At 55.1% G+C, this 15450-nt stretch overlaps 1 protein-coding gene across 1 annotated transcript in view; it reads right to left on the reverse strand.

Moving 5' to 3' along the window:
• Positions 1–10524, reverse strand: part of PTPRN2 (protein tyrosine phosphatase receptor type N2) — a 690682-nt gene extending 680158 nt beyond the window's left edge. The window contains exon 1 of the mRNA XM_067747597.1: positions 10383–10524. Coding sequence (XP_067603698.1) covers positions 10383–10482 — 100 coding nt within the window. The 5' untranslated portion in view covers positions 10483–10524. The remainder of the gene's footprint in view (positions 1–10382) is intronic.
• Positions 10525–15450: the final 4926 nt, after the last annotated feature.

Consider the following 15450-nt stretch of genomic DNA (forward strand, 5'->3'; position numbering starts at 1 on the left):
AAAGGATTAATCTCCAAAATATATAAACAGCTTATGCAGCTCAATATTAAAAGAACAAACAACCCAATCCAAAAATGGGCAGAAGACCTAAACAGACATTTCTCCAAAGAAGACATACAGATGGCCAAGAGGCACATGAAAAGCTGCTCAACATCACTAATTATTAGAGAAATGCAAATCAGAACTACAATGAGGTATCACCTCACACCAGTTGGAATGGGCATCATCAGAAAATGTACAAACAACAAATGCTGGAGAGGGTGTGGAGAAAAGGGAACCCTCCTGCACTGTTGGTGGGAATGTAAATTGATACAGCCTCTCTGGAGAACAGTTCCTTAAAAAACTAAAACTAGAACTACCATACAACCCAGCAATCCCACTACTGGGCATATACCCAGAGTAAACCATAATTCAAAAAGACACATGCACCCCAATGCTCACTGCAGCACTATTTACAATAGCCAGGTCATGGAAGCAACCTAAATGCCCATCGACAGACGAATGGATAAAGAAGATATGGTACATATACAGAATGGAATGCTACTCAGCCATAAAAAGGAACAAAATTGGGTCATTTGTAGGGATGTGGATGGATCTAGAGACTGTCATACAGAGTGAAGTAAGTCAGAAAGAGAAAAACAAATATCGTATATTAACGCATACATGTGGAACCTAGAAAAATGGTACAGATGAACTGGTTTGCAGGGCAGAAGTTGAGACACAGATGTAGAGAACAAACATATGGACACCAAGGGGGGAAAGCGGTGGGGGGGAGGGGTGGTGGTGGTGGGATGAATTGGGAGACTGGGATTGACATGTATACACTGATGTGTATAAAATGGATGACTACTAAGAACCTGCTGTATAAAAAAATAAAATAAAATGCAACAATTAAAAAAAAAAGAAATTATCACAGATAGAAAGTAAGTGATTCGGCTTCCTAGTAGACTAAACTAAGAATCTAATCTTTATTCTGAAAAATAATTTTTCCATTTAAAAAAGGTTTCTTTACTCAAGTCATCAAAATGCTTCCTCCTGCTTAAATTCCCAGTGATGAAAAACTCACGTAAAAGAGCATTCTCTGGGCTTTCAGCATCCGCACTTGACGTGCCCTTTGAAGTGCTTGCCCCAAACAAGACAAAAGCAAACAGGAGACCCACGGCCTGGCATGGCCACTTCCGGGGAAACAGACGCTGGCACAGCCCGGGGCTGGGCCACCCTGCACAGGCACCCCGCCTGGCTCCTATCAGAGAGAAATTCAGCCCACACCTGGTTCTGCAAGAGATGGAAGCCTTGGCTTCTGATACCACAGTTTCCCTATTCCACCTACACTCTGCCGAAAGTCTTTTTTTAAAAGCATATTCCAGGCCCTGGGTGTGACACAGAAGTTGGGCAAAGAACTTGGAATCCTTGCTGGGCAAGGCCCAGGGTATGCCCCCCCAGGAGGACTCCACCAGGACCCCAGCCTCGCCGTCTGCTCCCCACGGGACATCCCGCTGGCACCTCTGCCTCCCCTCCCCACAGACACGCGCTGCGGTTTCCTCTGGGGAGGGACGCGCGGCGGAACCCCCGGCGAGGACAGGAGTGGGGTGCAGCCTGGAGAGGGCTGGGAGTGAGCTCCCGGAGTGGAGACCAGGGACCGCGGACGGGGTGAAAGTCAGACCTTCCTGGGGGGAGGTTTCTGGGTGGGGCGGCAGGGCAGCAAGCCACAGGCCACACGCGCTCACCTGCGGGGCACCAGGGCTTGTCCCTGGCAGGAACGGTCAGGCAAAGTGAAAGACAGCCAGCTCAGCTCCTGACCTCCCACCGCCCCACCAATGGGCCGGATCCCCAGAACCTGAGGAGCCTGACGAAAACCAGGAGCAGAGCGAGGGAGCGCCTGTCCCCACCGTCCTTCCTCCGAGAGAAAGGCTGCGGGGAAGAAAGGGTGGACCTGGGGAGCAAAGCACAGGAACACACTGGGGCACTGACCAGCGCCCAGCAGATACCTCGCAGCAGGAATCCGACAGCCCACGCAGGTGGAAGGCGCTGCCTTCCCACAGGCCTGCCAAACACGGGGCGGCGAGACTCGCCCCTCAAACTGCAGTTCAGAGGGCAGGCGACCGGCCAGAGTCACCGGGCTCCCCTCGGGAGAGCGGGGATGGGGTGGCCAGCGGAGCCACACAGGCAAGCAGAGAGGGACAGCCTGCAGTGACCGCCGGACACCGGCGGGGACTTGGTGGTGCCAGGACCACGCACCCCGGGTCCCAAATCCGAAGGCCTGAGGCCAGGGCTCACAGTAGAGACACAGCGGAGTCGGACCCGGAGGCAGCGAGGCCCCCGCTCCGCGGCTACCGTCACCGCCGCGGCCATCTTCTCCGACGGACCGTGCGGCACAGAACATCCCCAGGTGAGCGGCGCAGGCGGTGGTGGACTCGGGAGCCCTGCGCTGGGGGAGCCCTCTCTCCACGAGAACCGGGCACTGCGGGGCCGCCGTGGACACTGCGTGTGGTGCCCTCGCAGGGCGGCCACCGTGCGCTGTGTCAGGCGCAAAAGGCAGACGTGCTCAGCAAGTTGGGTCCCGAGTGCTGCGTGTGACCCCCAACGCTTCTGCAAGGTGTGTGAGGCCTTCAGTCTCTACCGTCAAATATGTTTATGCTTCGGTGACGAGACAAAAATCCAGACACTTAAAAACAGTGCCAACTAGGCATGTCAAATATACCCCCAAAAGTGCTCTGATTTCTGCATTTATCAAATATCAAATATTATTTAAAAGGAAGTGTTTACTGTGTTTGAAAAAGAGTATGGACCATCCCTTTTTAGTCCACTCTCCACTCAAACGTGTCAGAATTCGTGTGACTATTATTTACGCCCTCTTTCTTTTATTCAAGGGCCTGAAGCTCTTTGAAGGGATGACGTAACCTGCAGACGTGTTATCACCGTTATTTGTTCTCATTGGTACGATATAATGAGGAATGCATTCTAGCTGGGCTGGTGACTGTTTTTTAAATACGCTTCTTAGAAAACATAAATCATATGACTTTGTTTGTTTGTCTGGCCGTGCCACAAGGCTTGTAGGATCTCAGTTCACTGACCAAGGATCAAACCCGGGCCCTCTGCGGTGAAAGCACGGAATCCTAACCGCTGGGCCGCCAGGGAATTCCCGATATTACTATTTTAAATGGTAATGCTTTTGCAAAAACCTCAGTAGTCAATTCAGCTGAGACTTGGACTCAGCAAAGTCGCACTGTTTTCAATGATAACAATATTCCACCTTGTGTGGCCACCAAGCTGGAGAAACCTGGAGCTTCTAAAAACAAGTAGGGTTACAACTAGGACTGCCATTACCAAGGGCTCTCCCACCATCTCATAAAATCTTCTCAAAAACACAAAGAATTTGGCATTTTTATCATGGTATAAATTCAGAGTGGTTTAGGTGAAGTACTTTCATTTCTCTTGACTCCTGTTGTGCGTGCAAACTGTAAAGATTACCAGATGGAAAGATGAGGCAGGCCCTCAGTCAGTCACATGCCCCCCTGAAATGGTATCTTTTCTCCTGTAGTTTGTGTCCTGCACCCATATCCACTCAGTCCCCACCATGTGTTTGGAAAATACTGGAATCCTCTCTTGGTTCAACGTGGACCATGTCATGGAATCAGGGACCAGGATGCCCTGGGGAGACAGTATGAGGCTGGGGAAGGCTCAGGCACAAGGCTGGGCCCCGGGCTCCTGGGACTGACCCTGGGACTTCCCTGTGTTTTGCTTAGGCAACACTTAGCTCAGATGGAAGTTTGGTGATGTGAACCTTGGCCTATTTTCAGGCAAAAGCAGAAAAGGAGATTCAAGAAGACCCGAAGTATTGTTTGGTAAAAGCGATGTGCCTTTGCAGGACAGAAGACGGCTTGAGATGGGAAGGCTGGGGGACGGCAACTTGCACCACTTCTTCTCCAGATTCCCATTCCCACCCACCACGGAGAAACTGTGCTTTCTTTCGCTGGTCTGCCTCGTCTGGTGCCATTAAAATACCAGCTATTTCAGGGAACATACATATCACTGAATTGGCTTCAAGCCGTACCTCAGGTTAATTACTGCTCTGAGCTGGATTAAAGCCACAGCCCCAGATGGAAAAAGCATCAGCCTCCCAGGGCCAACTTTAGTGGCTGCTCCGTCCATTTATGAGTTGACTATATTTCACTGCTAGAGTCAGAACTGACTTGTACCATTAATGTCAAGCCCTCTTCCCTTTGGCAGCCAGGTCAGCCTTTCTTCTGAAAATTCCTTCCGCCAAACAAACTTCTAAACACATCCTTTGTACTGTACGTAGGACATTGCAAAATGGGCTTTTAGGACCACGAGGTGACACAGACTGCTCATGTCACATGAGGGAAGCTTCATTCTCTTACCTGCCAGCACACCTCCGGAAAGAATAATGAGTGACCAGAATGCCCCATCCCTTGCCTGTCTACCACTCTAAATGTCAAGCTTAGACGGAACCTACTCTTAAGTTTTTCTTATGAAAGTAATCCCTCCCTCGTGCCTTACTCTGAAGTATACCGTTTGGTGTAACAAGTCTCAAATGAGAGCTAGCTTCTTTGGTGTTTGCATTACTGCATTTTAAAAATCTGATGGAAACCCAGAGGCATTCTGAACAGAGTTTATGGACACGTGAATCTGTGACGCTGTGGCGGCACCTGCGCCCCTGCCATCTTGGGAAGGCTAAAGGTGTCCAGAAACAAGCCATCCATTTCCAAACATCAGAACTCTCCAGAGCAGCTAACCAAATAATCGAATCTGACACTCAGAACAAATCCCAACTTGGAAAATCAATGTCCCCCGCCCCAGACGTCCTTGTTCTTGTGGAATGAGAGGGACAAGTTCTAACGTCACACAGAATCCTTCTGCTGGGACCTGCATCCTACAGAGGTGTCCCTGCCCCATCCTGGGGTCATCTGCTGGAAAAGGTCAGAGGCCCAGGACCCAATCCCAGCACTGGGTGTCCTACAGCGTGCTTCTTAGCCACTCCAAGTCTCAGTGTTTCCATCTGTGAAATGGAGATAGAAACGCTTACCTATCAAAGCTATTCGGGGGCGTCCACGTAACCACATGTAGAGTGCTCCCGGGGTTGCCAGGGTTCAAGGGACAGAGGGAGGGCACGGGGCAGTGTTGGGGTTATGGAACTGGGCTACCTCCTGTCACTGGAATCTATACATAGAACCATATACCAAAAGGAAAACACCATTTCACTATGTGATCATTTTTAATTAAATTAGAAAGAGAAATCACCCCAATCTGTTTTACAACTATTAGCTCATCCCCCCCCAGCCCATCACACCCTCCAGCTGCCCTCACGGAAACCATTATTAGTCACACAGGCTGAGAGGGCGTGTGTTTGTGTTTTCTGAATCACAGTCAATACGACTGGAGAGAACAGATAAAACACAAAATAAGTAAACCAAATGCCCTCTTACCCACCTCCACACAGGAGAGTTAACGCCAAGTGATCATCACAAAACCCTCAACAGCTTCCTTATTTCTGCACATCACACACGGAGGGCGTTTTATAGGCCCTGATGTTTCACACGTCAGCACCTCTAGCCTGAAGTTCAGTTTCTTTGGCTAACATGGGAGTCACCTACTTACCACAACTAACAAAGGAAAATGTCACTTAACATGTGACCATGAGTGTTTCCAGGAGAACCACACCTCTTTTCACTTCCTGCCCTAGATACTTAAGTAGTGATCCTGGCCAAGCTGTCAGAGCACGAGTTAAAAGAAAAAATTTCCTTCTTCCTTCCACAAACTCTGTTTCCAGCCAGCAGAAAAGTGCATTGACTGTTTCCTGCTCCTCCAGTTCTCTGGCCTCCTATCAACCAAGATTTGAAAAATAAGTCCAGCTGGGTCTACATTTATGAAGGTCAATTTAGACTAATGTGAAAACAGCTGCCAGGTGCTTTTATGTGGCACAGAGAGTTATCGGCCATGAATTCAACTGTCTGCTTTCTCAGGAAACGGAGCGTCTTGTCAGGAGAGATAAGATAGGTTCTCAGTCAGCTGAGCCTCACGTACCGGGATGCATCTAGATTAAAAAAACCCTTCTGTCCACTTTCTTCTTAAGCTTTTCTTCACCTCTCCACACGTAAAGAATCCTTAAACTAGCAATATTTGCACCTAACCAGGCATATCTTAAATACCTACCACCCAAAACCAGAGGGTTCTTTTTAGTTTGGATCACATTGAGTTACAAACACCCTTTCATAAAATATGTTGCAATTCTAAGGTAATGCTCCAAGAGGTCGTGGTAATGGAAACCCTTCTTAATAAGACCATATGCGTAATGACAGCCCAGCTGACCCCACCTCTCCATACTTCACTCCACTTCCTCACCCCATATTCCTAACTTTCAAAAATCCTAAGAAAAGTGGATAAATAACTGCATTTTCAAGTTAGGTAATATTGCATGTAAAACACAGAACAAAATAAACTCAGAATGCATAAATTATTATCACGTGAAAGAACCAATGACTGCCACAGAGTTCATCAAAACATATGCCCTGGGGTGATGAGCCCTGGATTCCATCCTGCCTGAGCTGCAGATTCACTGTGCCGCTACTGCCCTTCTTCACGGGAAGCCAGGAAGCCAACAAGTCTGCACATCTCGTGGCGTACAGAAATTATCAGCGGAGACCAGCACCACCACCGAGAGGAAAGTAGAAAGCAGACTACTACGAATTTAGCACACCCCCTGCACCTCCTTGGTGGGCACCACTGACGGTGATCTTGGTAAGCAGGTGCAAAAAGAGATCAGCTTTTAAAAGAAGAGATGCAAGATGCTGGGACGCACAGCTAAGCTTAGCACAGAGAGGAAGCCATCTAAAAACCTCTGTATTTCCCTACACATTCCTCCTGAGTCTGACACGTTGAACTGCTGTCTCTGGACACAGGAGACAGCCGCACCACAGTTCCACCCAACACCTCTGCATCCGTGGGTGAGCCCACTGTCTGGTACCTCCCCTTCCCGGAAGCCTGGGGTTTTCCCTGTGCCCCAATCCTTCTGCATGGGGACATCAACCAGCACCTGAGGCTGCAGGAGCCGGACCAGGAGGAGGAAACAACAGGCAGAGAAAGGCTCACAGCCAGAGAGAATGCAGCAGGGCTCTCTCGGGGGGAGGGGCAGGCTGCTCATCACCATACAGCCAACAAAATCAACAGCTCCGGACCCCAAGGAGCAAAGATGGATTTGTGCTTTTGTGGCAGGAAGGATGCTTTGATTCAAAAATAAACGTCGTGCCATCTAGGTGACAAAGCAAGCCGACTCCTGCTCCGGGAGTGGGCTCACTAGCGAATGAAAACTATGTGTGGGCAAATCGAGAGGCAAAAACAAAGGAGAAAAAAGAAACAGCCGCCCATCTTCAAAGCCAGGTGCACTGGGTAGGTCTGACTTTGGATTCTCCAAGAAAAATTTGCACGAAAGGTTGACTCTGTCCTTTGGCAAAGGAAATTCATTTTTCTTTAGCAAAAGAGGAAGATCTTTAACATGACTGCCCTTAAACGTGGAGGCTGCTGGAGCAGGTTCACAAACTGGCCTCCCTGTAACTGAAGAATGGCTTAAGGACAAAAGGCTCATGTTCGCATCATCCTTATGGAAAAAGTACTGAGCACCTGAACAAAAGGACGTCGTAAAATCACAGGGAAAGGCAGAGGGAGGGAGAAGGAAAACCCAAAGATGGACTTATACGAAGAGAATCACTCAGCTGCCCAGGACAGCAATGCCCAACACAGCAATGGTGTTCTAGCTACAAACAAAGTTGAGTCATATCATTGAGAAGGGGTGCCTTATTCCTGCCCCATTCAACCCTGATAATAGTGTCACAAATAATGGGACACCTTGGGCCATAAGGGAGCCTTTTGCACCAGAAAGACATGGGCAGAATGGGTGGTGCAAGGTCAGGAAGCTTAAGTGATTAAGGTGGAAGGGTGCACTTGAAGAGAAAGGGAGAGGTGCAACACCCACTGTCAGTGGGAAGCTGCCATCAGCTGCCGTGGAAATAAGGCCTCGCCACGGCACGTGGCTCAGAGCAATGAAGTTAAACTCAGATGCGGTAGTTCTGTCAACCCAGGGTTTCAACAAGAGCTCCTTCACTGTCTAAATGTGAAGAGGCCCCTCGCTCAAGGCAAGGCATCCGGTGCAAAAAGAACTGGTCTTAGGTCTTGGTGACATTTGACCCTTTATTCTAACCTACAACTTCATGGTGCAAATGAGGAGCAAAAACGTGTTATCTCCTTGAACCACGTGTTGTGTAGGCCTTAACGTGAAGTTGAGTGTGAAGAGCTAAATTGAAAAATAGGTACGAGTGACATGGTTGGGGCCAGATCTAAGGTCTCTGGTGCATCTTTCCCTGTCCATCACTATTTGGAACACTGTAGTTGGTGCGACCACTAACAAACAAGTTCCAGATGGCTGAGAAAGAGAAACATAGTAGCATATGCCTTTCATGGGTGACCACGGTTCCCCGTGCACTTTCTGGAGACTGTGTATGTGAATCCTGAGGATAAGGCAGCAGCCCTCCGGGTGCGGACGGCGCATGGACATAAGGCTGGGTGAACAGAACCTTGGGAGCGTACATAGGTAGACACGGCTACATGCAAGCCCGGGTTGGGGCCCCAAATGGGAAGACCACACTTCCATCTGACTACCTGTATACTCTGCCATGGCAGTGTCCAATCATCCCTGGATACAGCAGGTTAAACGGATCACCTGGAGTCCCTGAGACAGTTGTAACAATGCCTGGGCCCCTAATGTTGTCCCACATCAAGACTGCATCCAGGAGGCTCCCTTGGGCCACATCGTGAACAGAGGGGGAATAAGTCACCCCTTCTCAGTGATATGACTCGACTTTGCTTGTAGCCGGAACTCCACTGCTGTGTCGGGCAGTGCTGTCCTGGGCAGCTTAGCGATTCTCTTCTCTTCACATGTGTCCGGCCCTGGGTTTTCCTTGCTCCCTCCCTGAGCTACCACCCCCCTCCCCACTTCCTCCTTTATCTACGATTTCTGAAAAATGCTATGAACTGGCAATTACAATGGAAAGAGGATAGTCGAGGACCAGCCTCCCCCGCATCTCGTAGAAGCTACCTTCCCTGCAACACTGAGTGGCCAGTGTCTGCTGATCCTGGCTCTCCCTGACCGTGTGTGTATGTGGAGGGTGGCATCTGGCGAGCTGAGCAAACAGCTCTCACGTGAGGTGATATGCCAGTTCCGGCCCGACAAAGGAGGGAACACAGCCCAGCCAAAGCAGACCAGCCCGCAGCTCGGCCTTTGTTGCTGATCGGGGGCAAGGCCCTGGAGCTCAAGGCAGAGTGAGCCAGGCCCCGGAGCCTCCCCAAGCAGGGTTCACCTGGCAAGGCTCACCTGTGCATGGAGTGGCCCCCAGGGCCCGAGGTGACTCTGACAACAGGACCCCAGGATGTGGCCAACCAGACACACCCTTCCACCCCAGGACTCCACCCCAGCAGGCGAGGACCTCCTCCTGGATCCAGCTCTGCCTCCAACTGTGCCACGCTGCCCACCAGGCCAGGGAGTGAGTGTGAAGACCCGGAAAGCAGAGAGGGACTCAGGGCAAGTGGCCGCATTAGCGAGGAGTCTGGGGAGACCGCCTGTCCACCGCTCGCTGCAGTTTCCGTTTGTTTGGGACAGCGACGCCCAAGGAGACCAGAGGCAGGAGGAGGCGGTGGGCGGCGGAGAGAGGCCCCCTCCACCACCCTGGACCTGGATTTGCGCTCAGTCTTGTAGCACCATTTATTCCGGCCTTGAAGCCGCGGGCACGCCGGCGGCTGGAAGGCCTCCTGCACACAAAGATGAGCGCGGCGGGAGGGAGGGGCCCGACTGCTCCCGGGGCGGAGTGTCAAAGGCCACGCCTGTAGGAAGGCGATTCGGGGCGCTCCCCGTGGCGCTTCCCACCCTCGCCCTCCCACTCCCGTCACGGGAGGAAAATGTCCGTGCGACTGCGAGCGCCGGCAGGGGGGAGGAGGCCGCTAGGGGCGGGAAGGACCCCGCGGGGGACCGAGGCCGGGGGAGCGAAGGCCCCGCGCCCCCCCGGGCGCCCCGCCCGCCCCCCGGCTCGGCCCGCGGCGCACGCGGCACGACCACGCGGGGGTCGCCCACGCAGAGCGCGCTCTCACCGCCCCGCGCCCGCCGGGGGCCGCAAACCGAGGAGGAGTACGGGCGGACCCGCGACGCCCGCGCGGCCCTCACCTCCTCCCCCACCTGCCCCTCATCTCCCAGGCGCCCCCAACACCGCCTTCTAGCACCGAGAAACCCCCGCCCCCACTCGGGCCCCCCCCCGCCGCTCCCCTCAGTCACACGGGAGCCCCTCCCCAACCTCGACCCAGACCCCGACCCCACTCACCGAGCAGCCCCGGTAGCGGGCGGGCGCGGGGCGCGGGGGCGGCGGGCGGGGCGCGCGGCAGCAGCAGCAGCAGCAGCAGGAGCGCGAGCAGCGGCCCCATGTCGGCGGCGCTCAGTCCATGGCGGCCGCCCCTCCCCGCGCTCCCGGCGCTGCCGCGGTTTCAGCACCGGACAGCGCCGCCGGCCCCGCCCCGACACGCCCGGCCCCGCCCATGCCCCGCCCCCGACACGCCGCGCGCCCGCCCGCCGGCCACGCCCACGCCCCGCCCCCCTCCCGCGGGGAGCGGTCCGCGAAACGTGCTCCGGCCTGCCTGGCCCCCAACCCCGCCGAATCTCTGCGGGCGCCCAGCCCCCCGTGCTCCGCCCTTGGCCTCCTGCTGCCCTGTGGCCGCCGAGCCTCCCCGGCCCGCCTGCGTCCCAGGGCTTCCTCGACCCCTCCGCCCGTGAGGGCGCCCAGCCCCCGCCCACCCCGTACCCCACGCCGGCCCAAGGCCTGAGTCGGAAGCGCACCTGCTGCGGGCAGTGCGGGCCTCCCCAGGAAGGGGCTGGAGCCGCGCAGGGCCTGCGGGTGTGGGGGTCCTCAGTCTGGGAAGGAGGGGCTGGGGGAGCCTAACCTGCGGGGTCAACGGGAACGGAGGCTGCGGCCCTGAGCTCCAGCCAGCGGGGCCAGGATTCCACAGTGGGGACCCTGCCCTGAGGTGGGGTCAGCGGGGGTCCTTCCCTGGTCCCTGTAGCCTGCCCTCCACGGGCCACCGTCCGAGGGTCCAGCAAGGGGCGCTGGGGCCCTTGCGTTCCTCCCCAGGAGACTTCCACTCCCTAAAGACCTGGGCACAGCGCGGGGTCCCTCAGCAGATGGGGGCTGTGTATGTTTGAGAGAGGAGGGGGGGGGTGCGTGTGCGGGGCTGAGCTGAGTGTCCCCCGTACCCTACCCTGGCTTATCCCCTCAGTCACCCCTCTCTGCCGACTGGTGTGGCTGACCCCAGGGTCAGCTGTGCCCACTCCCACCCGTCCCTGGCCCCTATCGGGCCCTCATCCAGGCAGGCTTCCTGCGGCCTCCCCACCCCAGGCAAGGCTGGGCTGCCCAGACGCTGGGGCTGGGGGTGACAGCTCGGCCAGCCCACCTGCATGTGGAACTGAACACTGGGCCCGACTGTCCCACAGACCCCAGGCCCGTCCGCCTCCCGACCCTGCTCGGCACCCTCCGTGCCGCAGCACCCAAGAGAGCACTTCCCCCTCCTGTCTCCTGGCCTAGCAGGCGGGTGGGTGGGGAGTTTTATCTTCTCTTTGGCCCAACGGCCCAGGGGACCGCCCCCCAGAGAAAGCGCTGTCCACCCTGTGGGGCCACCGTCCCTCCCCAGGATGCAGCAGCCGCCACCATCCATCGTGGCCCCACGGCACCCCACAAAGGGTGGCCCACCGGATGGGGAAAAGCACTGGGGAGTGGGCTTTTCAGGGCACAGCTTGTTCATCGCGTTATTCTCCGCAGCCAGACCTGCGTTAGCACCATGCTGCTCTCCCCTCAAAGCATACGAGCCTCCCGGAGTGGACGCACCTGCTGAGATGCTTCATCCCCAGACTCGTCTGAGAAAGGATCCAAGAGGCTCATTCCTCAGCCACGCTGAGCACCCCGCCATCCGCAATGGAAGCCCATGGGGCTGACCCCAAATGGGCGCTCTGGGCATGAGACCCACCCCGGTGAAGGCCTGAGGCTGACAGGACGTCTGTCCCTCTGATGTCCAGAGAGCTGACTGGTGATACATTTGCGACAGAAACAACAGGAAAAGGCAGGGAATAAGACCAGGGTGGGCTAGAAGGTAGAGCTCATTCGTGACAGGCTGTTAAGCGATTCGGAAGCACGAGGGCGGGGCGTGAAACCGCCCAGCAACGTCTGTGTGATACCGAAGGGCCTAACTCCACCTCTTGTAGATGCAGGTCTCCGTCGTCAGGTGCCTGCCTGACAGGCGAATCCGAGGGCATTTACAGGTTGGCCTTGGTGAAGGACCCAGAGGAGCCAAGCCCCTCCCGAGCCCGCGCCCTGCAGGACTGCTGCCGCTTGGGGCTGTGCTGCTCCTTCCCGGGCATCCTTACACGGGCTCCAGGAAGAGCGCGGAGGGGTTCGTTCTTTCCTTGTTTGCCCGGCTGCTGCTGACGGTGGCTTCCGGAACCAGGTCCTGCGTCACCGGTCCTGCGTCACCCCTGGGCCCCGGCTCCAGGACTCTGGCAGTCACAGCACAGTTAGAGGGAAACACCCCAGAAAGGGAAAGTGGGAAACCAGAGGCACAGGAGGGACCGCAAAGAAATCGCAGCAACAGGGCATGGGGAGAAGCACAAAACCCACGAGGAGGCGCAGGAGGTTGCCCTGCTCTGAGCAGAGCAGACCGTGCTGGCCTCTGCTTTGCCTGCCGCGCGGCCGAGTTCTGCTGACGGGACAGAGGACGCTCACGCGGGGAGAAGTGGAGCGTGAGGAAGGGAGGAAAGGAAATCTCGCGTGGGAAGCACAGGGCCGTTCCAGAGGCAGCCCAGATTTCTGATGGGCGGGAGGGCTGTGCACGGCCCTTTCTGGAGTGCCGGCCGGGTACGTGGGCACGGTAGGAATCCCCAGTGCTGGGCCCCGACAAGCAGATGTGCGTGTGTGCACACGGGAGCGTGTCTGCATGCGTGTGTGACTGCACGTGTGTGTGTGAGAACATGTCTGAGTGCTGTACAAGGCACGGAGACACATGGGTCTGTCCACTGTGTGCACAGCCTTCAAACACACGCTTATTACTCCCTGAGCCCTTTGGCTGGGGGGTGGGCGTGTCCTGCGTGGACTGATGCTCTGTGCCTTTCTCCTTATGAAACCATTCCGTCCGTTCCTGTCACACTTGCTGATATTTACGACAGGCAGCCATAGCATGCCAGAGTCTGTACGTGATGCCGTCCTGTGGTTCACAGTGAGAACATAGTTGCAGTCACAGGTCAAGGAATGACTCTTTCAAGGAGATTTTTCAAGACCCTTGAGCCATGTGTCCCTTCAGGGGCCTCCTGTCCACCTGAGGAGGGAGCAGAGTGAAACTCCCAGCGAGGACACAGGTGGGGCTCAAACCCCAGCCCTGTGCGCACCAGCTCTGTCGGCCTTCATGCTCCTGAGTGGTGACAGATCAAACCGTTGGCAAACCGGATGGTTCTGACTGTCAGTGCTCTGGATTACCTCGGAGCTGACCAGAATATCTGTGACATCTCATTAGGACCAGGAAGTATTCAAAATGGGGGAGCTGGGTTCCCACTCTCTGTGCTGAAAAAAATGGCCCAGCCGCAGGTGAGTCACTGGGATGGTGGGCATGGGAGCCGGCGGGAGACGGGCTCAGACACGGATCCCAAGGTTTTTACTGCGTCAGCAGCACCGACTGTGTCCTCCCTCATGTCGGTGGACGCCCAGTGTGCTAGGCTGGAATGCCCATTGGATTTCCACTTGATCAGGACATCTGATGGTCCCAGTTCCACCCAGGAGGGAAAGTGGGCTGCCAGACCCCAAGGAAAGGGGCCTCTAACGGGCCCTCGGCTGCTAGCCTGTGACGTTCACGGAGCCCCTTCTAGAGGGCGGGGAGCAAACGATCCCCATCCCACTGCTGCAGAGGCCAGGACCCCACATGGCTGCCCTCACTCAGCACAGGGACATCGCCCACCACTCCCCACTCCCGAGTACACCGTGCCTCCCTTTTTCTCCCCGGGGTGACAGCTCTGTCCCACACCGAGTACCACCTGACTCCAGGGCACAGCCCAGAGTGGGGAGGGAGGAGCTGCACCCCAAAGCTTGGAGGAATCAGGGTGAACATGCGATTGCAGGACACAGAGGATTCTGGAGACCCGGAGGATGGAAATCTCAAGGAGGGCCTCCCCGCTGGGAATGGCGACCCCCTCCCCACCCCATGAAGGGACCCCTGCCTGTTAGCCAGGAGACCCTGCTTTTATTCCGTGTGTAATGACAGCGAGGAGGGCTTTGTGAACGTGTGGGCAGGAAAGGGGTGGGGTGGACTAGACTGGAAGCCTGTCTTTGTCCTTTCCTCGTGCATCCGCACGCTGTCATCACACACGCGAGCATAAGGAATACAGCGTTCAGTTCTGCGTGCTTTAAACCTGCTCCCCTAGTGAAGCCCCAGCGCCCCGGTGCCCCGCCACTCCGCATCTGAGCACCCCGCTCTGTCCCCCGTGCACACGTGTAGGGACTTCTCTAGGGCGTATGCCTACAGCAGGAGTGTCTGAACTATTTTGACCCAATAAAAATGGAATTATATTTTTTCACAAATTGGATTATTTCACCCATCAAGTTTGACACAAGATAAAAGAAAACCCGACTATCCTAAAAACGTACACGCAAATTAAAAAGCCAATTAACCTCTTCCCACAAAGGGAACAAACACCAAGCTCCATTTTAGGGTGCTACAACAAATGCAAGGAACTACTTCTCATCTTGAACAAACTCTTCCAGGAATACCAAAAGACAGAACACTCCTCAGTTCATTTTATGAGGCTTGCCTATTCTTGAAACTAAAGCAAACAAGGAAAGGGCAAAAAAGAAAAAAAAAAATTCACCAATACAAAGTACGGCTTAGTTAATTAGCAAAGATGTTTAGATAGTCTTATGTTCAAAACCAGCTGAGTAATCAACCCCCCACCTCCCAGTCCTCAGATATCCCTTGGTAAAACCTTGCGCTAAATGCTCATGACCACAGTGCACAGTCCATTTAGGTACCTTCTTGGAGAAACAGAGGCACTGAGACATTGGCACTTCTCTCCTTCCTGCTGGGGGGCTAAGACAGAACACGCGTGCGTTTGAAGCAGCACCCCAGGCGGCAGGATGCTGACGGCCTCGACCTGGGCCGTGGCTGTCGGGATCTGAACGTGGAGACTCTGGCAACGGGGGTGGTGACGCAGGACGATGCAGCCAGGGAGCCAGGGGCCAGTCCTCCGTCAGCCGGGACAGCTCTCGGAAAGAAAAGGTGGTTCAGCTTCAGGCTGCATGACTGGACCTGTGTCCTGGCACTCACAGCCACAGGCCCCCGCGCGTGGCCCCTTTCCCCGCACCCACC

This window comes from Pseudorca crassidens, chromosome 8 (assembly GCF_039906515.1).
Source record: "Pseudorca crassidens isolate mPseCra1 chromosome 8, mPseCra1.hap1, whole genome shotgun sequence".
Taxonomy (NCBI): domain Eukaryota; kingdom Metazoa; phylum Chordata; class Mammalia; order Artiodactyla; family Delphinidae; genus Pseudorca; species Pseudorca crassidens.